The sequence below is a fragment of the Delphinus delphis genome, chromosome 6 (assembly GCF_949987515.2).
Source record: "Delphinus delphis chromosome 6, mDelDel1.2, whole genome shotgun sequence".
NCBI classification, from domain to species: Eukaryota; Metazoa; Chordata; class Mammalia; order Artiodactyla; family Delphinidae; genus Delphinus; species Delphinus delphis.
This window is the reverse complement of record NC_082688.1, coordinates 32,849,391-32,876,950: the sequence shown is the minus strand read 5'-3', so window position 1 is coordinate 32,876,950 and position 27,560 is coordinate 32,849,391. Positions and strand designations below refer to the sequence as shown.

The 27,560-nt window shown below is 46.3% G+C and overlaps 2 protein-coding genes across 2 annotated transcripts in view; both read left to right on the top strand.

Annotated features, from left to right (window-relative positions):
* The window catches only part of COL15A1 (collagen type XV alpha 1 chain), a 102,682-nt gene extending 88,337 nt beyond the window's left edge, over positions 1–14,345 (top strand). Inside the window, exons 35-41 of the mRNA XM_060013363.1 lie at positions 3,781–3,845; positions 5,163–5,291; positions 5,429–5,488; positions 6,223–6,282; positions 10,493–10,678; positions 12,114–12,229; positions 13,261–14,345. Of these exons, the coding sequence (XP_059869346.1) occupies positions 3,781–3,845; positions 5,163–5,291; positions 5,429–5,488; positions 6,223–6,282; positions 10,493–10,678; positions 12,114–12,229; positions 13,261–13,474 (830 nt within the window). The 3' untranslated portion in view covers positions 13,475–14,345. The remainder of the gene's footprint in view (positions 1–3,780; positions 3,846–5,162; positions 5,292–5,428; positions 5,489–6,222; positions 6,283–10,492; positions 10,679–12,113; positions 12,230–13,260) is intronic.
* Positions 14,346–27,380: 13,035 nt separating this feature from the next.
* Positions 27,381–27,560, top strand: part of TGFBR1 (transforming growth factor beta receptor 1) — an 89,398-nt gene continuing 89,218 nt past the window's right edge. The window contains exon 1 of the mRNA XM_060014448.1: positions 27,381–27,413. The gene's annotated coding sequence lies outside the window, so the exon portion shown is untranslated. The remainder of the gene's footprint in view (positions 27,414–27,560) is intronic.

Sequence of the window (27,560 nt, the reverse complement as noted above, 5' to 3'; positions counted from 1 at the left end):
GCACGTCAGAGCCACACTATCCGACAGAGGGCTGCTTCCTGGGTGGAGCCTTCTTTCTCTTCGTTTTTCTTTTTAAATTGAGATATAATTTGCATACCATAAAATTCACCCATTTAGAGTGCAAAATTTAATGGTTTTTAATATATTCACAAGGTTGTGCAGCCATCACCTCTCTCTAATTCCAGAACATTATCATCACCTTAAATAGGACCCCTGTACCGATTAGCAGTCTCTCCTCTTTTTCCTGATCTTCCCCTGATCTTGGAAACCATGAATCTACTTTCCGTCTCTCTGGATTTGCCTATTCTTGACATTTCTTATCAATGGAATCACAAAATATGTGACCTTTTGTGACTGGATTCTTTCCCTTAGCATAATGTTTTCGAAGTTCCCCCATGTTGTAGCATGTATCAGTACTTCCTTCCTTCTTATGGCTGAATAATATTCCATTGTATGGAGATACCACATTTTGTTTATCTATTCAGCAGCTGATGAACGTTTGAGTTGTTCCCACTTTTTGGCTACTATGAATAGTGCTGTTGTGAACATTTGTGTACAACGTTTTGTGTGAACGTATGTTTTCAGTTCTCTTGAGTATAATGCCCAGGAGTGGAATCGCTGGGTCATATACATGGTTACTCTACTTTTGGAGGAACCACCAGACTGTTTTCCAAAGTGACTGCAACATGTTGCATTCCCACTAGCAGTGTACAAAAGGTTCCAATTTCTCCTCATTGTCAACAACATTTGTTATTATCATATCTTTTTTATTCTAGTCATCATTCATTCATGTGAAGTGATATCTCATTGTGGTTTTGGTTTGCATTTCCCTAAAGACTAATAATGATGAACATCTTTTCACGTGTGGGTGGAAGCTTCCTGGCTGCTTTGTCAATGCCTGGGACTTAAGGACCAGCATTGATTCTACCCTTCTATGTAAAAATTTCACCCCTTGTACCTCACTTCCTCAAATGAAAAATGGGTGAAATAGAAGAAAATCTCCATTTATCAAGTACTTACCAAGTGCCGGGCACTCTGCCAGTCACTCTACTACATTATCTTACTAGATTCTCAGAAAGCCTTTCAAGGAAAGTATTAGCATCCACATTTTACAGAGGAGGAAAGTGAGACCCAGAGATGTTTAGGAACCTTTCCAAGGTCACACAGCTAATAAGTGGCATGAATGGAATTAGGACCCAGATCAGAGTAGCTCCGAAGCCTGTGTTCTTTCCACTGTGCCCATGCTGGAAAATAACAGCAGCAGCAATAATAGCATGAATGCATCATTTTTTGTTGTTTGGGTTGGCATGAGCCAGGTGTGGTGGAAGCACACCTGGGGGGAGACCTACAATGTCTGGGGCATCCGGGAGAACTTTACACAGGAGGTGACTTTGGGGCAAGTGACAGAAATGGAACTCAAACTAGCTCAAGTGCATAGGGAAACTTATTGGATGTGCAGGAGGGTGTGAACAAGCAATTTGTAAGAGGGGCAGGCATGCAGTGAGACTTCAGGTGCAGCCGGAACCAGGGATTCAGTCCCTGTGAGGATTCTCTGGCCATCTCTTGCTCAGCTGCTCTCTGACTGCAGCATCACGCTTCTTCACCATAAACCATATCCTCTGCATGGCGAGAAATACCAACAACCTACAGCTTCCACTGTCATCTAGAAATCTTGACCTTGTTTCTCAGTTTTAGTTTGAAAAGCCCTGGGGTGGGGATGTTCTGGGGAAGGACACTGACTGACCTGTCTTGGGCCAGATGCCCAACCTTGGACCAGTCATCTGTGGCCAGGAGGTGGGATCACATGAGACCATGACAGCTCCTTCTGGACCTGAATGGTCATAGAGGTGAAGGGGAAGATCTCAGGAGCAAGTGAGGATGCTGGTCCTGTAAAGAGAGAAGGTGCTGGGTGGATAAAACCATAGGTGCCTATACAACCTTGAGGGATACATAGGAATTACAAGGGGTGAAGGGGCATTGCAGGGTGAGTACAGGATTCAGAGACTCTGTTGTCAACAGTAGCCCTAAACTAGGGGGCCCTAGGACTCCTTGCTCCATTGAAAAGGATTACCCTTCACATAATATATAGCAATTCACAGTTTACAAAACACTCCCATATCCATTATCCCATTTAATCTTTTTGTTTTTTTTTAAATTTACTTATTTTTGGCTGTGCTGGGTCTTTGTTGCTGCGCCTGGGCTTTCTCTAGTTGTGGCGAGCGTGGGCTACTCTTTGTTGCGGTGTGCAGGCTTCTCATTGCAGTGGCTTCTCTTGTTGCGGAGCATAGGCTCTAGGTGCGCGGGCTCTTTTAGTAGTTGTGGCATGTGGGCTTATCAGTTGTGGCTTGTGGGCTCTAGAGCGCAGGCTCAGCAGCTGTGGCGCACAGGCTTAGCTGCTCCACGGCATGTGGGATCTTCCCGGACCAGGGCTTGAACCCGTGTCCCCTGCGTTGGCAGGCGGATTCTTATCCACTGCGCCACCTGGGAAGCCCCTATCCCATTTAATCTTAACAGCAACCCCAGGAGGGAGATGAAATGCATAAGATTATAAAACTCATTTTATGGATGAAGGCATCAAAGCTCAGAGAGGTTGAGTCTGACTCAAGGTCACAAATCCTAGGAAGAAGCATGGCTGGGGTCCAAATCCAAGTCCTCAGACTTTGTCTCCACTAGACATTCACCACCTGTGTATGAATTTTCAGGTCCTGTGTCAGACTACAGGCTTATTTGCAGTGACCTCAAAAATCTCATACAGTAATTTTACTGGGACTTGTACAAACATCCTTAACTCTACCAAGAGTTTTGCAGATTCTGGGGGGGAATTGGAGATCAGAGAGGTAGAAGGAGAGCAGCGGAATTGCTACAATAACATTTCTTTATGTTTGCCTAAAGTAAGGACTCTTCATTTGGGAACCATAAACTCCTAGAAAATTCAAAGATGTGCCTCAGGGAGCTATCATCCCACTAACATTCTAAGTAGAAGTGTGTGTGTGTGTGTGTGTGTGTGTGTGTGTGCGCGCGCGCGCGCACACTTGCATATATGCATATGTGCATTTTTCTAGGGGAGAGGGCAATAGCCTTGATTTGATTTTTAAGGGCATTTTGACTCCTCAAAAGGTAAGAATCTCTGGTTGGACGCTATACAATTTGCAAAGCACATTCCTAGTTTGTGTTCTCAGTTCTCAACACAGGCTAGTGAAGACGTACCTGTTTACATTTCACCGATGAAGAAGCTGGGGTTCAGAGAGCTTGTTGTTTCCCCAAGATCACACAGCTGAGAACTGACAAATCAGGAACTTGAGTCTCCTGGCTGGACGGCCAGGGCCCCTGTCACTGGCCTACCCTGCCCCCCTGTAGCCCAGCACCTTTTCTTCTTCTTTCTGAGCCTGCTTCCTCTGTTCAGTAATTACCTGTTTGTCTCTTGGGAGAAATAAGTTGTATGAGTCAGAGCATTTTTGGATGCAAGTGACAGAAAATTCAACTCAGACTGACTTATACAAACAATTGAAACAACAGGAATTTATTCACTTATAAAACTGGAAAGTCTTAGGCATGACTTCATCCAGGGCTACAGTCAAGAATCTCAGTTCTCCCCCAAACCAGTCTATGTGGCTGAGTCATATGCTGGGCACAGAGCTCCTAAGATTCGGCTACGAGGTGCAACACTTTGCAGCACTATGAGTGGGGTGGTGAACGCTCCCCTCGGTGACCAGCTGAACGTCGGAGGCATTTTGCAGAGAGTATGCTATTTTGTAACTTCTCTTTTCTGCTTTGTCTTAGCTGTGGCCATTCCAGGCCCACCTGGCCCTCCAGGACAGCCAGGGCTTCCCGGATCCAGGAACCTGGTCAGTATTATCATCAGTGTGTCTTCATCCTTCTGCTTTGGATGGGTTTCCTTAGAACTTTGGCTGCAGTGTTTAGGGGCTGGCACACCTTCTCTGTTGGAGTTAGGCCTCCATGACAATAGAAATGGTATAATTTCACAAACAGGGTATTTATTATCTCTTTGGACGACTTATTAAGTAAAAAGATACAGACTACAAAATCATTTATGATTTAAGTTCCACCTTTCCAATCGTTAATTGACTAAACTGTAACAAGAGCCAATCATATTACATCAGAAAACACAGGCACAAGACCGTAAACAACATCACAGGAGGCCCTGTGCTGGTTACATTTCCCCTGGGTAATGCAGCCTTCTCCATTCTACCGAAGGATGTCTCTTGTACCTTGTTACCCTGCAGATCATTGGAGCAGGATATGGCACACAGAGATCGTTGTGATGCACAGAAAAGGGACAAATACCTCATTAGGGTGTCAGGAGCCCTAGGAATGCTCTTTGGTCTTTGATAGATTTTATTTGGAAATTTGGGCTGCCAGATGAAGAACTGTCCAACAGTAGATGGAATTTCGATATTTGGTACCTTTGGGGGATGCCTGAGTCATTTTAATCACAAAGTCATCTTCAAAGCTAGGTGAAAATTAAGTTTTTATAATCCTTCTCAGTTGAAAAGGTTGATATTTCCTTGAGGCTTGACACTTCTCGATAGATTTTTCCAGCTTTTATGCCTGTGCCTGGCTAGGCCGAGATGGCTGTCTGATCTTTGGCAATTTTCTAGACAGAGAAGTTACAGACCCCCATTTTCTGCTGTGTATTTAATACTGGAACTACCCAGCCAGGCAAAAAAGATTTAAGACGTGGGTAGAGTAACTCACTCGCTTACATTTCTTACTCCAAATGAAAAGCAATTTGCAGCAGCATGAGCTAACAAAACACATGTAACGATGTCGGTGCCGTTGTGCAGCTCACACCAATGGAAGCGGGAAAACTTACCCATGATTTTGCCAGTACCAACGTCCAACAGAGCCAACTCTGCTAACAGTTTTTAAATGTCTTTGAACTCTCAGGATACTATCTTCTTTGTCTTAATTTGTTTATTGTAATTGAGATTTGTGTTTCAAGGTAATGCATGTTTTTGTTTTATCGGAAAGAAAGTCCTCTGGTTATTAATGAAGTTATATATCTCTCTGTGGCACAATAAGACTTTCCCCTGGCTGTGAAGGGATGGCTCATATTTGACTTTACAGAGAGGCCAGTTTTTCAAATTGGGCCATCGCTGTGATGATAACCGCAATGTTTGCAATTTGAAATTATCTGACAGGTTACAGCATTTAGCAACATGGCTGACATGTTGCAGAAAGCCCATTTGGTCATAGAAGGGACATTCATCTACCTGAAGGACAGCACCGAGTTTTTCATTCGTGTCAGAGATGGTTGGAAAAAATTGCAGGTAATTCTTTAACAAACCGCCTCCAAGTACCCTGTAAAAATAACATTCTACTCCTGTAAATGCCATTTTTCCGATTTGAAAATAGGCGAACAGTTTCTAGTTGATGTTTCATTTTCAACGTGCTCTTTTCCTTAAAGCTGGGAGAACTGATCCCCATTCCGGATGACAGCCCACCCCCCCCTGCGCTTTCCAGCAATGTGAGTCGTTTCCCTGCCTTACCTCTAACTCCTTCATTCACCAGCACTTGCTGAATCCCCTTGGCATCCAGTATCAAGCTCTCCAGACTCTGGACAGGCAGCTCTGCATGGTTCACTATCTGGCAGAAGCCCCAAAATTGCCAAGTGCCAACAGAACGTTCTCACAACAGCTGGAGGGAGAGCTGGACCCAGACGCTGGAGATCTGCCATTCCCATGTCGTAGCTGAACCCTCTTGGGCAAGGGAATTCCCTTCTCTTGGCCTCAGTTTATTGATCTGTGAAAACACGGTTGGCATAAGCAATCTAGAAGAGCCCTTTAATATTTGACACTGAGACTTCCTTGCCTGATAAGAACACCAGCAGCTTGCGTTGTCCACTATTTTAACCTTACAGCTACCCTTTGAGGCAGGTGATAGCATTCCCACTTTGCAGGTGAGGAAGCTGAGGCTCTCAAGAGGTGCCTTGCTCTATTAAGTGAATGAGTTCGTTGTAAAACATGGACTTCTTCCTTGATTCAGCACTCTTTCTAAAAGTCTGGAGAATATCCACTCCCTTTCCGAGGATAATTTTTCGTTCATGTGTGAAACTCTTCACAGTTAAGAGTGGTCCAAAGACCGTGACAAACTGTTTAAAGCAGCTTTTCAAGAAACATTGCACTTGTACCTTAATGTACGGTGAAGAACAGATTGAATGCATATTCAGGACTGGTTTTTTTTTCCTTTTTTACCTGACAGTCTCATCACCTTCAGCTTCCACTGGCGTCTATTTCAAGTGCTAATTATGACAGACCTGCAGTAAGTACAATTCATGCATTTACTGTACAGATGCCGAAAGTGTGTCTGTCATGTGCCAGTCCCCATGCTTGGCACACAGTTCCTGCCCTCAAGATGCATATAGACTAGCCAGAGAGGCAAATAAAAAATAGGTAATTCCAATACAGTGTGAGAAGTCGTTTGGGTGAGGCAAACACAGGGCACTGGGAGTGTTAGGAAGGTCAAAGAAGTCTGCCTTCTTTGGAGGAGGTGACCTTTAAATCACGACCTGAAGGACAGCTGAGAACAGGGGAGAGCCAGGTAAGGGGAGGGGAATGGGAGTCCCAGGCAGAGGGAGTATGGAACAGAGGCAGGCAAGGGCAAGTGCTATACATTTCTCTAATTCCAAGTATTTCAGTCTTGCTGAAGGAGTAGAGTTCAAGGCAGGTAAGGGAAAAGTATAGTCTGTATAGGGCAAGGTCAGTCATCAAGGACCTGAAAGCCAGGCCAAGGGCTTTGGCCTTTTCCACTGGGCAGTGGGGGAACAATGAAGGATTTTAAGGAAGACAAGGGTAAATATGAGAAGGGCATCAGAGAAATTACCTTGCTTATAATGTACAAATGGATTAGAGGGCACAGGACCAGGGACCCAAAGACAGTTAAGTAGTTACTGTATTATCTGAGCTAGGATCACAGCAGTGAACATGTAGAAAAGTGGGCAGATGGGAGAGAAATTAAGGAGGCAGGAGTGACAATTTGGTCATTGGTTGGGTATGGGGCAGTGAGGATGAGGGCGATCAGGAATGATGCCCAGGTTTCTGCTTGGGTAACTGAGTGGTGATAGATTTTTTTTTCCAGGGATCATTTTGTTGCTTAGATCTGAAACTCTCACTCTATTTCTTCACTAGCTTAAATGAAGATTTTATTCAGATAATTGCAGGAACCTCATGGAACTCAATTGCAGGAAGTACAACAGGGCCTGTGGACTCTTGTTCCTGCTATTAGTATCTCTACAGACCAGCCTCTGCAAAGGTCTTTCCTCCTGCTTCCCCTCCACCCTCACCCCAGCACACAGACATAGGTTACATCTGCAAAGCTTGCGCACAGCCTTGGGTTGCCATGGCACTGATCCTGGCCTCAACTCTATGGGACCTTACGGCTGCAGAGCTCAATACCACCTCAGTCTTGGGAGAGGTAGTCTACATGGGTCAGTTGCCTACTCCCAGTCAAATCAAGAGTAGCCAAGGGACTTCCCTGGCGGCGCAGTGGTTAAGAATCTGCCTGCCAATGCAGGAGACACGGGTTCAAGCCCTGGTCCGGGAAGATCCCACATGCTGCGGAGCAACTAAGCCCATGCACCACAACTACTGAGCCTGCGTGCCACGACTACTGAGCCTGTGTGCTACAACTACTGAAGCCCACATGCCTAGAGCCCATGCTCTGCAACAAGAGAAGCCACCACAATGAGAAGCCCGCACACCACAACGAAGAGTAGCCCCCGCTCGCCACAACTAGAAAAAGCCCGTGCGTAGCAACAAAGACCCAACGCAGCCAAAAATAAATAAATTTATTAAAAAAAAAAAAGAGTAGCCAAGAGAGGAATGGAGATGCAGATGTGGAGAGTGGATGTGTAGACACAAGGGGTGGAGGGGATGAATCGGGAGATTGGGATTGATGTATGTGCACTGCCATGTGTACAATAGATGGCTGGTGGGAGCCTGCTGTGTAGTGAGGGGAGCTCGGCTCAGTGCTCTGTGGTGACCTAGGTAGGTGGGATGGGAGGCGGGTGGGAGTGGGGTCCAGGAGGGAGCGGATATGTGTATACATGGCTGGTTCACTTCGTTGTGCAGCAGAGGCTAGCACAGCATTGTGGAGCAGCTATACCCCAATTTTTTTAAATGTAAAAACAAAAAAATAGAGCAGCCAAGAGAATGAAATTGAATGGCCTGAGGCCACTCTGTTTAGCAAGTATTGTGGGGACACTTTCAAAGAAGAAGGCATAGACTTGGCGGACACCAGAAACACGTTTCCTTTAGTGCTGCCATCCACCGAGCAGGAACTGATGTAGGGCCTGGTGAGCCTGCAGTACCTGTAGGATATCTGAGTGGAGAGCAGCAGGAGGAAGCAGCATCAGAAGGTCTGCAACCCTGCAGTGGGTCTGGTCTGGAGATACAGACTTGGGAGTTTTCAGCAGAGCTATGGAAATTGTCTTGGGGATGGTAGGATTCCCAAAAGAGAATCTATATGGTGAGAAGAGATTGGATTGCGAGGAGCAAAAACAAAAAGGAACTGATGGAAGACATACGAGAAGGAAACCGGGAAGCCATCGCCAGAGAGGAAGAAAGAATGCCAAGCAAGATAGAAGCCAGCAGTGTCAAATGCTGCCAAGAGGCCCACTGAAAGGACTAAAAGGTGTTGTTCAAATTGAGAAACTAGAGAAAAGCATTTCTGTAGCATGGAGAGATGCCAACAAGATTCTAGTTGGTTGCAGAGTAGATGGGAGGTGAGGAAATAGAGAAGCAATTATAGGTAACCCTTCAGAAAGCTTAGTTATGAGGGGAGACGTTAGGGCAGTAGCTACAAAATTTTTTTATAAATTCTAAGGCAATACATATTCGTTGTAGAAAATTTGGACAATGAATAAAAAGAATGGGGAAGGGGACTTTCCTGGTGGTGCAGTGGTTAAGAATACACCTGCCAATGCAGGGGACCCGGGTTGGATCCCTGGTCCAGGAAGATCCCACATGTCGCAGAGCAACTAAGCCCATGTGCTGCAACTACGGAGCCTGTGTGCTGCAACTACTGAAGCCCACGCACCTAGAGCCCATGCTCCACAACAAGGGAAGCCACCGCAAGCAGAAGCCCACGCACCGCAACGAAGAGCAGCCCCCGCTTGCCGCACCTAGAGAGAGCCAGTGCGCAGCAGTGAAGACCCAACACGGCCAAAAAAAAAAAGAATGGGAAAGAAAATAGTAAATCACTTATAATTTTACACAACTACAACCATCTTCAAAAAGCCATTTTAATGTTTGATTGTGGAAATGTCACTGTCTTCATAAAAATGGTATCTATTCATGATAGAAATGTTCCAGCGGTTAAAGGTATAGAAACATGAGAACATAAAAGCCCCCAATCTCACCATTCAGAAGCAGCCATCATTGCAGACATTTCTCTGTGCATCTCCTTAAAGAAGGAGAGGTGGAGGTGGTGGGGTTGGAGGTGTGGCAGGGAGACCTGCACTCACCGCTGCCCCTTTCCTAGGTGTCCCCTGGTATCAGGGAAGCGCAGTCCATCAGGGCCTCTTGCGACTGCCCTTGGGTGTAGCCCCCAGAAACACAGCAGCAGAAAGGTGATGAGACCATAGGGCCTCTTCCCTCGGGTGCCACAGTCTTCAGACACATAAGAGGGAGGAAGACGTGTTTAAGATATTTAACAATATTTTCCTTTTCTGGCAACATGGGCCCGGGTCCTGCACCAGCTCTATGCTAATGAGATAAAAGTTACTCCTGACATGAGATTGAGGAGGGAGATGACTACCCCTTGAGTATTGAGTATAATTCCGAGGGTACAGCAGAAAGGGCTGGGAGAGAGGGCCGCAAAAGAAGGCTGGGTTTGGGGAGAGAAAGAGTGGGAGAAAGCAGATTATGGAATGGCTTTTATTTGGGCTCCTGACAAAGGTGGCAGGAATGTGAGGCTAGAATTACTGTATGACCCCTAGTTTCCAAAAGGGTCTATCCCAGCAGTCTTAGTAATAAATGTCATGACCTTCTCCTTTCAATGCCTTTTCCCTCTGGTCCCTCATGATCAGCCCCAGGCCTACTCAGGAGGTGGAAGAAAGGGCAGGAGGCAGATAGCTTGATGTAGCTCTGAGATCTAGGACCAAAGCCAGCTTAAAAACCTCCTAGAAACTCAATGAGGGGCAGACCCACAGATGGCCTGCCTGCAGGCTGGATTCAGATCTCTGAAGTGCTTTAGTTTGTTTTGTTTTCCTCATATATGGAAGAAATTTCTACTATTTAGAGCTGTTCAGATTGCTGACGCAGGCTGCTTTGGGACACCTGAGCTCTCCTTCCCTGGAGATGGTCCAGCAGGGGCTAGAATTCCAATGTCAGGTAGAGGTTGAGTAAGGTGACCTCCAGCGTGCCTTCCGTTGCAGCAAGTCTGGGATCTTATTAGGAACATGTGAAGGTTATGGGGGTTGGAGTTTGCTTTAATTCTTCAACTGCACCGTCTTTTCTCTCACTTTTTTCAGCTACACTTGGTCGCTCTGAACACGCCATTTTCTGGGGACATTCGAGCTGATTTTCAGTGCTTCCAGCAGGCCAGGGCAGCAGGACTGTTGTCCACCTACGAAGCATTCTTATCCTCCCATCTGCAAGATCTCTCTGCAGTTGTGAGGAAAGCCGAGAGATATAGCCTTCCAATAGTGAACCTTAAGGTAAAAATAAATATCGTTCCCATTGCCTCCTGGATGGACTGGTTTCCACGGGGACTAGAGGCAGTTGCCACTCCTGACATCATCAGAAGTATGTTGTTTCAAGGCCCTGATTAGCTGTGTGACTTTGGGTGGTTACTTTCCCTCTCTGCACCTCAGTTGCCTTATATTTACAATGGCCCTTCCTGTTTGGATGGTTTATGACCCTTGGAGCAGACAGGAGGGATAGTAATGACCTCTTTCATTTATACAGCTTTTGTGCTTGTTTACAATGCACTTCATATCCATTATCTTAATAGATACACCCGATAAAAATGGGAGTTATTCTTTTCTGTTTGTCAGTTGAGGAAACTGAGGCTCACAGGGAGAAAGCAGTTTACTCAAAGTCAGTACAAACTGGAATTAGTTTCCTCGACCCCCTCTTAGTTCCACCTGAGGATGCCTTCTGTAGAGCACTGGCTGAGGGGCACCAGAGAACAGCTGGTGAGCCCTGGTCCCAAAGCAGAGCCACTCTGTCCTGCACCCTGGTTTGGTACCCTCAGATATTTCTCTGCCCTCATTCACTGGCAAGGCAGGGCCCCGCATCATCCCTCAGTTATACCATGGAAATAGCCTACTTCTTTAAGGCTACAAGGGGCAGCTCTGTTGCTGCTCACACACATCCTGGGTCCTGACCCCTAACCAGACCTCAAAGGTGCTTCAAGACCCTTTGGTCCCTGTGAACCCCAGTACTCCAGTTTGGAACCTTGAGGCTGGCAAGTCCATCCTGACCCCACACCCAGCACTTCCCATCCCGTCTTCCAAGGTTCTGTTCCACCACATTCATCCACTTAGACTGTATTCTTGGAATACAAATAACCGAAGGAAAAGGAGTAAGAAGTTCATCTCCACATCATCCACTTGTAGGTTAGCACAAGGCTTGGCACAAATTCGAAGCTCAGTATATACATTTAAAATAGCAATGATAGGGCTTCTCTGGTGGCGCAGTGGTTGAGAGTCCGCCTACCGATGCAGGGGACGCGGGTTCGTGCCCCAGTCCGGGAAGATCCCACATGCCGCGGAGTGGCTGGGCCCGTGAGCCATGGGCACTGAGCCTGCGCGTCAGGAGCCTGTGCTCCGCAACGGGAGAAGCCACAACAGTGAGAGGCCCGCGTACCGCAAAAAAAAAAAAAAAAAAATAGCAATGATAAAAACCTAAAACACACTTTTGATAGGGAGGAGACTTTATACACATATAGTAAAAGAAATTACCTCAAGAAATAAGACCGTAAAGCCAAAAGGGTTCAAGGAAAGATTATAAAATCAAACCACAAGTATTTCCTGAGTTCTCACTCTGTCCAGGATCTGGGATTGGGGTTAGGGACTTCTGGGCCTTGAAGAATGGATAAATATTTGCAGGCTGTTTGTATGATTCTAACATGGCATTTTGTCTCCATAGGGCCAAGTACTTTTTGATAATTGGGACTCAATTTTTTCTGGCCATGGAGGTCAGTTCAATACACATGTTCCAATATATTCCTTTGATGGCCGAGACGTAATGACAGATCCTTCTTGGTAAGTAGAGATGGAAGCCCTTGAAGTATATCATATGATATACTTAGTTTAGTTTAGTTTAGATAGTTTTAGGAGACAGTCTAACAATGGGATGCCCTTATCAGCTGCTCCTTTGGGGTGCTGCCAGCGTAAAGCCTCAATGAGGCAGCCAGGGGCCATGGAGAGAGCCTGGCCGTGGAACCAGGAGACCTGGGTCCAGTAATTTAATATGGGACCTTGAGCAAGGCACTTCCACTCTTTGAGCCCCAGTTGCCTCACCTGTCAAATGAGCAGGATAATCATATCCATATGGATAAGACTGTTGTGAGAATTAAAAGGTAAGTGTGAGAACATCTAGCATACAGTAGGCACTTAATAAGTGGTAAGTAATGCTATTCATGGTGATTCTTTAACCCTATACTGTGAGTTGCACTCTAATTCTTTGAAAATTATGTATGCTTTTAAGAATAGAACAACTCAGTAAACTTTTCCTCAGTGTCTACTCTATGCCAGGCCTAATGCCAGGCCTGGAAGTCACAGTAATAAACCTACACAGCCCCTCTCCTTTCAAAGCTCGTAGTCTGTGGGAAGATAGACACAGACTAGCTACAATTCTAGACGTAATATTGTCATTGGAAAATGGAGAAACAGATAAGATGGTAGGAGCACAGAGGAAAGAGTCATTATTCCTTGGTGGTGAGAATCAGGAAGCCTTCCTGTAAGAGGGGGCGTTTAATGGACTTGTGAAAGATGAGAAGGAATCACTGAAAATGAAAGCGAGGCCATTCCAGACTAAGGGGCCTCATGAGCAAAGGTTCAGATTCACGAAAGCAGAGAGTATGATTTCAGAGCAAGTACAAGCTGGATATGGTTGGAATGCAGTGTGTTCAGAAAGTTGGAAACAGTGATAAAGACCAAGAGGTGATGTGCAGTCAGACCCTGGAGGGTTCAGGAGTTTGACTTGACTCACTAGACTTATGCCAATTTGCTCACCGAGATATGCCACAAAGAAGGGTCATTTCAAAAAGTAACACAACAAAATTCCTTTTCAGGCCCCAGAAGGTTGTTTGGCACGGCTCCAGCACCCACGGAGTCCGTCTCGTGGATCAGTACTGTGAAGCGTGGCGAACCGCCGACATGGCAGTCATGGGCTTGGCCTCCCCGCTGAGCACGGGGAAGATTCTGGACCAGAAAGCATACAGCTGTGCTAATAGGCTAATTGTTCTGTGTATCGAAAACAGTTTCATGACAGATGTGAGGAAGTAATGACCTTCCCATGATTCTTAAGAGTTTTCCAATTTTTTTTTTTATGTGAAGAGTTGACACTGAAATCTAAAATGTTTAAACGTTGTAAATATTAGTTTTTTATTACACATTCATCACAACAGCAACCAAAGAAAACATACCTCAATACACTCAAAACTGAAGACAGAAAGGACTCAGATCAAAGATAAAATCTGATCCATCTATTGGTGCTAGATTCTGCAGGAAACCCATGCAGTGTAAACACATCCCAACACGGTTAACAGCAAGTTGAAAACAAAGGCCTTGGCACTCTGCCCACTGCATCCTTCAGAAAGTGATTTCCTTCTTTTAACCGTTGTTGAGTGTAAGATGTCCTTCATGTTTTCTTACAAAGTCAGTGTTTAGAAGTGTACCCCTTTCTAAGTTATGTGCAGACCAAATGTTTTGTTCTTTAATATACATCCATTGTTTGCAACTGCTATTCATACAGAGAAACAGAACTGCTCAAAATGATCCGATTTGTATTTTCTGATATTACCAGACTTTAATGTTTTTTTTCCTAAAATATTATTGCCATCTTGCTTTAGGAGTTTTATATTTTGACACAACGTATTTTAGTATGGTATCTGTTTATATAAATGACTTGCTGGAAAAGTTTAAACTCCCAATGATCTGAAACTAGAGAAGAAATAGCACATAATTACTACCTTTCCTGTGGTGGCCCTTTCCCCACACCCCACCCTGATTTTATAACTTCCATTTGGCAATGCTTGAATTATAACTGCGATTCAACAAACAGGTTCATGAGGATGAATTTTCTGAGACACGTATACCTTCATGCTGTACACTTTGATTCTTTTTTTTCCATGTAAGTGAACATAAAAACATCTTTTCCAGGCGCTTTCTTCTGTTTGACTTTTTTCCCCCAGTTCCTTTATTCTTCACCAGTGATGTGGAAGCGGCCCTGGGGTGGGTTTGCTAACCCTGTCACTGCCACTTGTGCTACCCCTCAGGAGATGATCAGAGAACAGGAAGATTTTCCCATCATGCTCCTCTGCTCCTGCCTGTTGTCTTCCACTCAGTGGGGGCAGAAGAGCCCCAGTGTGACAAACAGGATCAACTGTGTCTCAACACATGACTTTGGGCAAATCTGCCTTTTTCTCTCAAGGAGGTTGGGATAAAATAAGTAATATCAGCTCTCAGTTCCTAAATATCAGACTTAACATAAGTCCCATTTATCTTTCCTCATAACCCTGCAAGGTAAGTAGTTTTATCTCTACTTCACAAATGAAAAAAAAAAAAAAAAAAAAAGTTGAGGCTCAGGAAGTCACTTGTTCCAGGTCACAAGGCTGCTGAATGGTGGGTCTGGTTTCAGGCCCAGGGTCCATCTCACTCCAGTGCCCAGGATCGTTTCAAGGAGCAACTGCACAAGGCTGCCTATTCGCTCCCTCCCAGCTCCCAGGCTGTGACTCTCCGGCTCTTGGCTTGATGCTGCAGGAGAAACAGAATCACCAGGCAAGTGGCATGCTGGGATATTTCCTCCCATTCAGCTGGGCTGGCCCAGAAACTCAGCGAAGTGAATCCACCCTAATAGTCCTTGAGGTAGGAAGGAAATGGAGGACCAAATAAAGGCAGACAGCCCAGAACCTCCACTTAGGGGCTTCCTAAATGGAAGAGCAGTGAAAATCTGAGTCATGGGATGAAGACAGTTATAGGTTGGAAAGCCCCAGAAGGGATTGTTGGGGACTCACTCACCTACCCAGTGGCTGGGGTGCCTAGCATGGACAGGAACTGAGGGGGGAGGGGGGCAGGGGGTGCTGAGGTCATGAAAAGAAGGTGCCTTCCGTTTTAGCCAGAGCCCGCAGCGGCCGTGGGCCACAGAAGGCACAGGGTGGTGTTGGGGTTTGGGGGAGCCAAAAAGAGGGGAGACCCCTTTTGCTGACCCCAGGAAGGCGGTTGACATTCATGCCCTGGCTTCTCAGTCCTCTTTGTGCACCGAAGGAGGGTATGACCAACCGGCCCTCCCAGAAGAGGCCTTGCATCAACCCCAGTCCTGGTTAGACTCTGAGAATGACAGTCAAAATCTTGGGCCTGGCATTCAAGGCCCTTCACTGAACATCAGTTTTCCTGTCATTTGCCAAAGGCCACTAGCCTGAGGGCCTCGTGAATACTTAAGTGAGCCACATGGGCCCCCCTACCAGGCTGCTGTCCGTGCCCTGCCCCGTCTTGGGAAAGCCTTAGCCACTCTAGGTCTAGCCTGGCTCTCTTGCCAACAGCCAATGCAGACTCTGCTTCCTCTGTGACATCCCCCCGTCCTCTGAACCTGCCTACCTTTTGTCATGCTTCCTCCTCTGAACACCTGGTGTATTTCACACCTAGATCTTGTCACACAAGTGAAATGCAATGATTGAAAGGTCTCCAGCCTTCACTTTATCCCTGAATGTCCTTCAAGGCTGGGGAGGAGGCTAGCGCTCTCAGGCATAATAGGGGAGGGAAGAGAGGTCACAGTAGTCTTTACAGTGCAAGAGGTCTTGGGGTACTTGCTCTGAGTCCATATTGTGGACTCCCATCCAAGGTCCCCTGTCCAGAAGCAGAAAGACAGAAGTGGCTGTCCCATATCCACTCACATCAGGGGCCAGGTTCCATGGGGGAGGCAGACTCTGGAAGGCACGAAGGAGCCGAGAAGTTGGGAAGGAAGGGGAGTTGGGGGAGACACAGAATGAAGGGGGAAGTCCAGGGCAAGCTCTCTGCCAAAGTCAACGTGGCTGCGCGGTGGTGCCTCAGAAGAAGCGAGGGAACGAGGAGAATGGATCACAAGAGCCAGTCTCAAATTTCCTGCACCCTCTGCATTTAGATGGCTTGGACCATGTTGCTTGAACCTGTAGGGAGTGCAAGTAGGAGACGGCATGGACCTCAGGGAGTGGCAGCAGTCCAGCTGAATAGCGATCAGTGAGGGAAACACAAGGCAAATTCATAAGCCAAAAAACAACCAACAACAAAAAGGAACGTATTAGCTCATGAAACCAGGAAGAAGGACAGGGAATCCAAGAGATTCAAGCAACATCGTCACTTAGTCTGTTTCTCTTTTTCTCTGTGTGTGTCTGTCTGTCTTGCTTCTGCTTTTCTCTGTATGTGTCTTCTTTCCCTTCAGCGAGAACAAGATTCCTTCGTGTGCCAGGGGTCGTTCATAGCTCCAGGCTTACGTTACTCCAGACCCCAGAGGGTGGCCTCAAAGGAAAGAGAAGACTCCCTCTCCCCTCTGGGACTATATTAATTCCTGAAAAGGATTCTGGTTGGTCCCACTAGTGTTGTGTGTCTATGACTATGGGTGGCAGCTCCATCCAAGATGAGTTTTGCAAAAGAAATAATTCCTCCACCCATAATGTGAGGAGGTTTGCAATGACCAGAAAATAGGGCTCAAGAGGTTGAGAAAAAGACCAAACAGAGAGATAGAGATTCCAGCACCAGCAGCAGGGAAGGGCTGAGTGTAGGGGATGTGATGGTAGATGCTGGCCCTGAATTCTAGGATAAGGTATGTGGACTTCATCCTGCTGCTGGTGGAGCGGGTTGGGAAGATTTTAAGAAGCTGAGATATGGGATGGGGATCAGTTCTGTGTTTGAGAAAGATCAAGCAGGTCTTTTGTTTATTCATTCATCCATTCAGAGATACTTCTTCAATAATGCTTTTGTAGCCAGCACCACGTTTGAATTTGGAGAAATGGTGCCCCACTTTTCAAATCCACCAAGCCTATTCTCCTGCCACGGATTGTTTCAAATCCCATGTGTACCTCCTCTTCCTCCAACTCCTCAAAGACCTTACCAGTTGGGGCAAGTGTATGTGTGCAATCCCTGCCTAACCCAGCGCTGGGGGAGTACCTCTCTGGTTATTCCTTGAGCTCCTGAGTCACCAAGATACCGCTGAGCATCCTCAAAGTTCTTTGATCACCACTGGCTGATCTCCCCTTTGTCTTCCATCTTGTACTCCAACTTACAGGGCAGTCGAGTGTAGACAGGCCTTTGTCTGGGTTTGAATTTGGACTCTGCCACCCACTAGCTGTGTAATCATCTGTAAGTTACTGAAAATCATACCCTACACTCAACACTTCCCTGCAGCTCAGTTTCTTCATCTGTAAAATAGAGGTAGTAAAGGAAACTACTCTCCACTGAGTTAAGTTGTTAGAAGCTCTGGGAGTGGGGTTGTGACCCTGAGTAAGTACTCACTGTCCTTGGCCTGCCCTAGATGTCTCTCAAGATGAGCTGGGGGCCCCTTCTCTGGACTTGCTGGATGGCGTCCTCCAATCTGCCTGGCTTCTCTGTCTGCCTTCAAGCCCAGAGCTCTGGCTCAACCTGTACACACTAGTGCAGCTGTACCTGTTGTTGAATATCCACTGTCCCAAGCCCCTGGGTGTCCTGGCTCCCCTGCCCCTCTGCTCATCCTCCGCATAACCCTACAACTAAAATGTTATCATCTGGCCCAGTACGGGCTCCATGATTCCGCTCTGGCACTGGGGCTATATTCCTTCTGATTGACAGGAGCATGTGCCACAATGACAGTGAAATAATCTGATTATTCCCCTGCCTAAGCCTGCCCAGCACCCTGAGTTCCAAGCAGGACCCAGAATGCCCTGTTATCTGATATGTTCATAGGAGATTGCCGGCCCCACCCCTTCCTCCAGACTTGCTCCTTCGCCTCTGATCCTTCTCTCGGGGAATGGTGCCACCAGCCAACCAGTAGCCTAGGAGTCATTTACTTACTCATTCAACAATTATTTTCTGAGTGCTTTCTTAGCAATAACAGCAACAATGATAATGAGATGTAAAGTAGGTGCGAGGAAGTTCAGCAAAGTCTGGATATTTCTATGGTGGTTACTTCTTCCAAATCTCAAAGTGGTTTTTTGTTTGTTTGTTTGTTTTGCGGTATGCGGGCCTCTCACTGTTGCGGCCTCTCCCGCTGCGGAGCACAGGTTCCGGACGCGCAGGCTCAGCGGCCACCGCTCACGGGCCCAGCCGCTCCGCAGCATGTGGGATCCTCCCGGACCGGGGCACAAACCCGTGTCCGCTGCATCGGCAGGCGGACTCTCAACCACTGCGCCACCAGGGAAGCCCCCAAAGTGTTTTTTAAAATATCTCGGGGCACTCTTGCTTTGTTGCATGTGTTGGTGCTCCTTTGAGATGAAGAGCGGGCCCTTGTCTTACCTCTGTAGGACTGCGTCTCACATCTCCATGCTGATCTCCTGGCCCACAGCTTCTCCCTTCCAGTTCATTCTCTACACCAGGAGACAGAACTTTCTAAAAAAAACTTGCCACACTGTCAGTGTTTTGATTTGGGGTCCTCCTTAGATGAGGATTCATTTGCCAGTAGTTTATGTGGGAGGTGATCCCAGGATACACCAGTAGGGGAATGGGGAAGTGAGATAGGGAAGGGAAGGCAGGCTTTAAAGGGGGCATCTAGTCACCACTGCGGGTGACCAGATCATCCTCTCCCTTTAGAACTCTGGGATCCAGTGTAGAACAGGCACCTCAGAGTTTCCCACCTAAGGGACAAGGAACTGTGGTTTTTATACACCAACATCCACCAGTCATTGAAAGGCAGAGGGGCATTACATTCCAGTACCTCTGACCTGCCGTGCTCAGTCGCAGTGGGCTCGGGCTGCCAGAGAAAGGTCTCAGGCAAAGAGATGTAAACACTGGCCATAGGAAGCTGGAGGTCTTCGGGCCGGCACCACAGAGCCAGTTACATCAGGCTCAGTCTAATGGGAAGCCACGCGGGTTTTATTTCAAGATAATAATTTGAGCTTAGAGTAACTTCCCCAAATCTCATTGAAATGATGAAAATAATAAAAATAAGAAGAAGAAAGAGCTCTGAAACACCACTGTTATAAAGGAAGAACAACATCAACCAGGCAGAAGTCTTGAGAATTTCTGGAAGAATGAACCTAGTGTGATTGGATATCTTACAAAGGCAGGGCCTGCTTGTGAGTCTGTCCAGATGCTGGCGCCCACAGCACTATGCCAGCCAGGGCTGGAGGCAAAGATACTCTGGGACCCGTGAGGGAAAGCTTATGGGGACCTGTGGCGATTGCTGCCAGCACTCAGAAGAGCTATCGATCCTGTTCAATACAGGCTTTCATATTTATAAATAGCAACATGTATTTGATTTGATGAATCCCCTCAGTCATCTGAGGAGATTAAGCAGTCTCAAAAAGGGAACCAGCAGATCAATCAGAGCCAATGGCTTTTATCAAAAAGAATTATTACAGAAAACAGGAGCCAACTTGAAAAATTCAAGTTTGTGTTTCAGTGAAATGTCAGAGGGTAAAAGAAGCATCAGATGGGATACTAGGAGAACAAGGAACACTACTTGAAAATAGAATACATGATTGTATGAGCCCCCAAATAAAATAGGACTGCAGCATATATACTATTGAAAACTGATTTAGTGAATTATCAGTAAACTCATAAGAATTAATACAATCCTCTCAGAACACAGACAAAAAGATAAATTCATGAGATTAAAAAAAGAAAGAGAGAGGGCTTCCCTGGTGGCACAGTGGTTAAAAATCCGCCTGCCAATGCAGGGGACACGGGTTCAAGCCCTGGTCCGGGAAGATCCCACATGCCATGGAGCAGCTAAGCCTGTGCGCCACAGCTGCTGAGCCTGCGCTCTAGAGCCCACAAGCCACAACTAATGAGCCCACGTGCCACAACTACTGAAGCCCATGCTCCTAGAGCCTGTGCTCCGCAACAAGAGAAGCCACCGCAATGAGAAGCCCACGTACCGCAACGAAGAGTAGCCCCCGCTCGCCGCAGCTAGAGAAAGCCCGCACACAGCAATGAAGACCCAATGCAGCCAAAAATAAATTAATTAATTTAAAAAAAATAAGAGAGTGATAGATATAATGTCCCAATATTCATATAGCAGGAGGAGTCATAGCATAAGAGAGAAGAATGGATAAGAAGTGAAATATCAATTAACAAAATAATGAAAGGAGATTTCCTGAGCTGAAAGAGTTTTAGCTATGGATTAAAGTGATTCATGAGTCCTGGGCAGAAGTGTTGCAAAAAAATTCACCCAAGGGCACATCTGGTAAAATTTCTGAATTTCAAGTATAGTGTAAAAATCCTATAAATTTTCAGTACAGAAAGAAATTCAGACTGGCATTGGAGTTCTCGTTTGCAATATTAAAAATTAGAATACAATGGAGCAATGTGTAAATAATCCTGTAGATTAAGAATTATGACATTAAAATTTTGCAGCCAAACTGAGAACAAAGGAGAGAGACTTCCAGAAATGTCAAGACTCGAAATTATAACACCCAAGTACCCTGTGAGAAACAAACTTAGTGGAACAATTATAACCCAATATAAATGAACAGAGAATTAGGTGCTCACAAAGTAGAGGGCATTGTAATACACTAGAAGTCTAATAAGAGAGTCAGGGTAATTTATAGTTGTGTCTAATCAGTGTTTCCCAATTTGTAATGTGTGTACCACATCTAGATTGAGGTGATTTTTCCTTTAGTGGTTATATACTTATTTTCATATGTGTTAGAAATATATAGGGAGCACCAAATCAATAATTTCATGGTTGTTTTTATTCAATATGAAGCTTAAGTGGGTATTTAAGTTTTTAAAAATATGTTGGTTTAAAGAAAAATATTAGGTAACTAGCAGTACAAACGGTATATTGTTAAGATAGTAGGCAAATGAGTGAGTTTGGGGAAAGGTTGGACTAAATAATTGTTGATAGTGGGGTTGTAAAATATGTTCCAGACTTTACCAACTTGCGATGATGATAAAATAGGTTCATGTTTCCTTTAAAACCCAAATTATAAGTCTGATCTCCTAGGTGGGAAATTAACACAAAGTCCTTTTCTTCCCCAAATATTCTTCAATAATTCTACCTTCAAATATATAAGGTTTGCTTATATTTTCCCCAGGAATCAGGTCTACTCATCCTCTACCTGTGGGTACCTGCTGGGAGAGGGGAACTCAGAGATGTCCCTTGTGCCAGACTCACTTCCCCGGTGTCAGTGCTCCACCGGCAGTTAGCAGGGAGCTTATGATGCTGAGAACTGTGCTGAAGTCATGCTGGTCTTGAAGAGATGGGCTCTGACATGACCACCCTGTTCTGGTGTCTTGACACCTAGACCACCTCCCCCATCCACTGCCACCGATACAGATCTCTGCCAATCCATGCCATGGTGCTTTCTCAGAACTCAAGCAAGGATGCTTCTTCTCACAATGTTCTCATATTTAAGGTGTCCCCAGTGTCACAGCTCTTAAATAGTACGGCATTTTGTGTTCATCCATAGTGCAATCTTCTTCAAGGCATCCCCACCAGCAGGAGGGAGGCTGACTTAGAAGTTCCACCATTAATCCTACTCTGTGTCCACATCAAACATGTCCCAGACTGTGATGATGAGTGTTTTGGTGTCCCCAAATGCACAGCCTAAGACAAGACTTGATGCAGGTGATGCCAGGAAGCAAAAGAGAGGGAATGGGGAGAGTGAGACAGAGAAGGGGGAAAAGTCCATCTATGGATGTATCATAATCAATGATGTGCTATGAAAATGTAATGATCAAAACTGATGCAAAAATACATAGAAAATCTTAATATTCTAACCACAAATGAAATGTAAAAGATTATTAAAAAAATCTCATCTCCCCAAATTCTGCATTCTTAGATAGTTTTATGGCCGGGATAGGAGCAATTCCTCAAAGAAAGGATGGTGCTACAGACGAAAGAAAAATTATATTGGCAAATGAAAATGAAAGATGCCTATTACATTCGCCCTCTTGGGTTTCTCTCTCTCTATCTCTCCATCTCTCTCTCTCTCTCTGTCTGTCTGTCTCTCTCTCTCTTCTCTCTCTCTCTCTCCCATATGTACAATACAATTAACTCACGTACAATAAAAATGCACTCACCCCCTCCTTAAGATTTGACAACCAAAGTGACATTCAGCTATCACATCTAGCTGCTGCAAATTGAGGGTCTCTGGCTGATGTACATTCCATTCCACCAGGTCCTGATGCTGGTCATTAAATTATTATTTATTGAGCAAACTGGAGTATAGAAGAAGAGTAATTGCCCTTGAAGATCTTATATTCCAGTGGGAGGGGAAATATAAGCATGCAAACAAATAAATAGATAAGATGAAATCAGGTACTGAAAATATCTAAAAGAAGACAAAATAATGAGGTGTGATTTGGGCAGGGGGATGCTGAGATAGCTTTCTGAAGAGATGACATTTGAGTTGAGATGTTAGCAACTGGTGTATTGAGATGTCTTGATTAAGGTATAAACATAGAACTATTTGACTTCCTACAGATGCTATCCCTGGCCATACTATATTTGGGGCACAGTCCTTTGTAGTATAGAACCTCTGGGGAAGTATATGAGTTAAGGTCCATCCAAAAGACAAAAAGCACTCTCAGTATTTGAAACAGAGGGAATCTGATGCAGACAATTAGTTACATGAGTGTTGGGAAAGCTGAGGAACAGAATAGGACACAGTAAGACTAACCAGATATTATCAAAAGAGGGACAAAGGGAGGAGAGTGTGTTACCAGAGCTTAGAAACGAGCATCAGGCAGCAGAAGTTGGAACAGGCTGAGCCTGGAGTCATAAAGGAAGAAGAGCCCACAGCCAGAAGCTGCACTAGAGGCAGATAGGGGGAAGAAAAATGCCTTGATTCATTCCTTCCTCCTGCTTTCCAATCCCTCACCTACCAAAGGTAGTCTGAAGTCATCTGAGCCAGTAGCTTAGGCAGCATGGCCTGCAGGGATCAGGCTCCCACCCCCAACACAGGGCAGAATTGGGAAAGAGTGAGAAATGCACCTTGAGGGCAAACAGGCCCGGGACAGACACAGGAAGAGTCCATGACTTCTTGGGTATTAAAAGTCTACTTTAAGACTTCAGTTACGGGACTTCCCTGGTGGCGCAGTGGTTAAGAATCTACCTGCCAATGCAGGGAATGCGGGTTCGAGCCCTGGTCCACGAAGATCCCCCATGCCACGGAGCAACTAAGCCCGCGAGCCACAACTACTGAGCCCGCGCGCCTAGAGCCCATGCTCCACAGCAAGAGAAGCCACCGCCACGAGAAGCCCGCATACCACAACGAAGAGTAGCCCCTGCTCGCCGCAACTAGAGAAAGCCCACGCGCAGCAACGAAGACCCAATGCAGCCAAAAATAAATAAATAAATAGAGAAATATATTAAAAAAAAAAAAAAAGACTTCAGTCACAAACTCTATTTCAATCTCTTTTCCCTTTCCCCTGCCCTCACGCAGAGCATTCTTGAGCTGAGATCCTGACCTCTAGGAATGAAGATGGGGAAGGAGTCTGATCAAGTTCTGAGGTATATTCTCCCCTTCCTTCTTCAAGGCTCAGCCCTTCAGGCGTGTTTGTGGTGGGAGGGAGGAGAGGAAACAGGACAAGGGTTTCTTTACTTACCTGGCCAGGGCTGTCGTCCTTTCCAGGTTGGCTGTTCCTATTTCTCTAGCTTACAGTGGCCACTGACACCCTCTCTGTGGCAGGCACTCAAATGCTGGTGAATCCTCTGGAGGACCTTCCTACAGGAGGTGGGACCAACTACCTTCTGTAATGTCCACTTAGCCCAACTGAGAATCTCACCAGGGCAACAGTAGAGGATAGGTAGCTCCCCTTTTGCCCCAATTCCCATCTTGAAACAAAGTCGATCTTCCTCTACCTTACTCGGCTAAGTCCAAGGGCAAATTAGAAAAGGCTAACTGACTTGAGGACGGCATGCTCATTTCCCCTTCTCTCAGGGACCCCTCTCTCTTGCTGATTCTTTGGAGCCTCCCCAATATTTGGCTTAGGGGGAGGTCACCTCTCATCACAAACACTGCACTCCCCACAAAGCAGATGATTCTTACTCTAACTCCCCTCCTTCTCTCCTTCCCCGTCATCTCATGAAGATTAGAAAGGAGGGATGGGTGGTAGGGACTGTCTGACACCTTTCCATGAGCTCTGGGAAAGGAACCTGGTGTCATGGTGGGCCGCTGTCTTGAGAAAGGGCCATTCTCCAGTTCTCATCTCTGGGCTTTAGCTGGAACTCCCGGACGACAGGAAAAGTCCCAGTGAACATCCTGTTACCTTTGTTTTGTTTTGTTTTTCATAAATTTATTTTTGGCTGCGTCGGGTCCTCGTTGCTGCACGCAGGCCTCTCACTGCGGTGGCCTCTCCCATTGCAGAGCCTGGGCTCCAGGCGCGCGGGCTTCAGCAGTCCTGGCATGTGGGCTCAGCAGTTGTGGCTCACAGGCTCTAGAGCGTAGGCTCAGCAGCTGTGGTGCGCAGGCTCAGTTGCTCCACGGCACGTGGGATCTTCCCAGACCAGGGACTGAACCCGCATCCCCTGCATTGGCAGGCGGACTCCCAACCATTGCGCCACCAGGGAAGTCCCCATCCTGTTACCTTTGAACAATGGAAGGGAGGCAGAGACCTGGGGGAATAGTGTCCCAGGAAGGAAGAACAGCAAATTTTGTAAAGGTCTTGAGATGCAAGCTCACTTGGTGTGTCTAAGGGACAGAAAGAAGCTGGAAGGAGCTGAAGGGAGAGTAAATGGGAGAGAAGACAGAGCAAGACAAGGGAGTCTAGGTAGGCAGCTGCAGATCACCTAGGCCATTGTAGACTAAGGTAAACGGTTTGGACTTTATGTCTGGTTGCTCTGAGAAGCTACTGGAGGATTTTAAGCGAGAGAGGGACATGAACTGGTTTTATTTTTATTTTTTGAGGCAGTAGTATCATCATGACAGTATCCACCATCAGAAAATACAAAACCAGCATGGACCCCTTAAGTACACAAGGAGAGTCTCACAAGCACATACCTCCTGAAGCTAGCATTCATTTTATTACTGAGATAGATACAACTATCTAGATTTTTGATTTCACCAGATCTATTAGGTTTAAAACTATGTGAACTGATTTTTGTTTGAAAAGACCACTGTGACTTATGTGTGCTGAGTGGACTGTGGAGACAAATGGACCAGTTAATAAACTGTTGCCATGATTTAGCTGAGTGGTGATGATGTCCTGGGCTACGGCTGAAGCAGTAGAGATGGTGAGAAGTGGGCAGATTTGGGATGAATTTAGGAGGAGTCTGGCTGAAAGGTCTCAGTTATGAGAGAATGATTCCTGGGATTTGAGCCTGGCCCATTGCCTGGATGGTGGTACTATTCTTGGTATGGGAAGGAAGAGGAGGGCAAGATTTGGTTTCGGTTGGTTGTTTTTCTTTATTATCATATCTCCAGGGTCTAGAAGAGTATCTGAGTAGGTGCTCAGTAACTATGTGTTGAATAATTGAAAAAGCAATAGTTTGATCAGGTTCTAGTTGAGAGGCCAATTGGCCATACTCACGTTCTTGCCACCTGTGATTAAATGGTACATTGAACCACTCCATATATGTTTGTGAAATTCTATTTAAAAGGGGGAAGGGGAAACAATTCCAGTTAGTTGTCATTTGCCGAGTAGCTACATCCCATTCTTCTGCACAGGGACAGCAAAAACTCATTTCTCTGGCAGAGGAGCAAATTCCTTCTGTCCTCCTATTGGTCCTACCTCTTGGGGGACTTGGGAGAATTCCACTGAGCAGTGGCAATCTGGACCCCAGAGTGGAGGGATCTCTGCTCTTCACCACAGGGTCCATTTTCTGGGGACTCTTCCTCCTGGCCTGAGCTGACTTGAAGCTCCGCAAGGTGATGAAGGTCCCCACAGGCCTTGGGCTGTGTTCCACTCAGTGGGGTTTCAGGATGAGATTCTCCCTCTTACTCCAGCTCCCCAGGGTACCCCTCTTCCCAACGACAGATTTCTGCTGTTGAATTACTTTAAGGAAGAATCATCAAAATCTCTGCACCCTGGAAATCTTGCTGCAAGGAGAAGGACCTCTCTTTTATCTCTCTGCTGTTCCCTACTGCTTTCAAACAGCCCGGCTTTGACGGAAGCATCCTTTTGGGTAGCGCAGAGCCAACCCACTCTGACACCCTGACATCTTTTGACCTAGACCTTTCCTGACAGCTGGCAAATATTGCCAGGCTGCTTACCAGCCCGTGGCCTGGAAGGCCAGCCTCTCCCCATCCTCCTGGCTCCTCACCACCTTGCCTCTCCAGTTCCACGTTTTAGAGTCTATTATTACTTACAGGTCCCCCTTTGCAGGTATCAATTTCTGTATTATTCAGACTTCTTTGGTTATGGGACAGAAATCAAGCTATACCTAGCTTAATTTTAAAAAAGAAGAGTTATTGGCTCCTGTAAAAGGTGGGCCTGGGGCTTCCCTGGTGGCGCAGTGGTTGAGAGTCCGCCTGCCGATGCAGGGCACACGGGTTTGTGCCCCGGTCCGGGAGGATCCCGCATGCCGCGGAGCGGCTGGGCCCGTGAGCCATGGCCGCTGGGCCTGCGCGTCCAGAACCTGTGCTCCGCGGCGGGAGGAGCCGCGGCGGTGAGAGGCCCGCGTACCGCAAAAAAAAAAAAAAAAAGGTGGGCCTGGTACTGAGATCACTGTGTCCAGTAAACAAATAACATCGTCAAGTCCTCTCCCTCCGGCTCCCATCCTTTTGCCTCCATCACTCACCTTGACTTTTCTCTGTGCTCGGGCCTCATTTTCTCTTACTTGAGTTGGCTTCATCCTGGCAAGGACAGGGCACAGAAGCTACGACCACCGGAAGCTCCTGGCTTATATTATTTAGCTCAGTTATGCCTAGGCAATGAGAAGGTGTCTCTTTCCTCCCCCTGCTTTACTGGCTGTAAGTCCCAGCTGATCGCCCCAGCGTTTATCAGTCTCCTCATTCAGTCCTGGAGGCCGGGGGATGGGGTTCTGTGATTGGTCAGGCTCAGGTTGCATCATCATCTGTGTGGACAGGGGTCAAGAATCAGTGATTGGCAGCCTCAGTAAAATCTACGGCCTGGCTGAAGCAGGGGAGCAGCAGATCTCTAAAGGAAGAAGGTGAGTGTGCTCTCCCTTAAGAAAGGAGGAGGTGGACAGGGAAACACAGCAAATCCCTCTCGTAGGAAGTCAGATTTAATGCCAGGAACCAGAGAAAGAGTACACATTCAGACGCTGGTTTTGTTTTCTAGGTGAGACGAGAGAAGT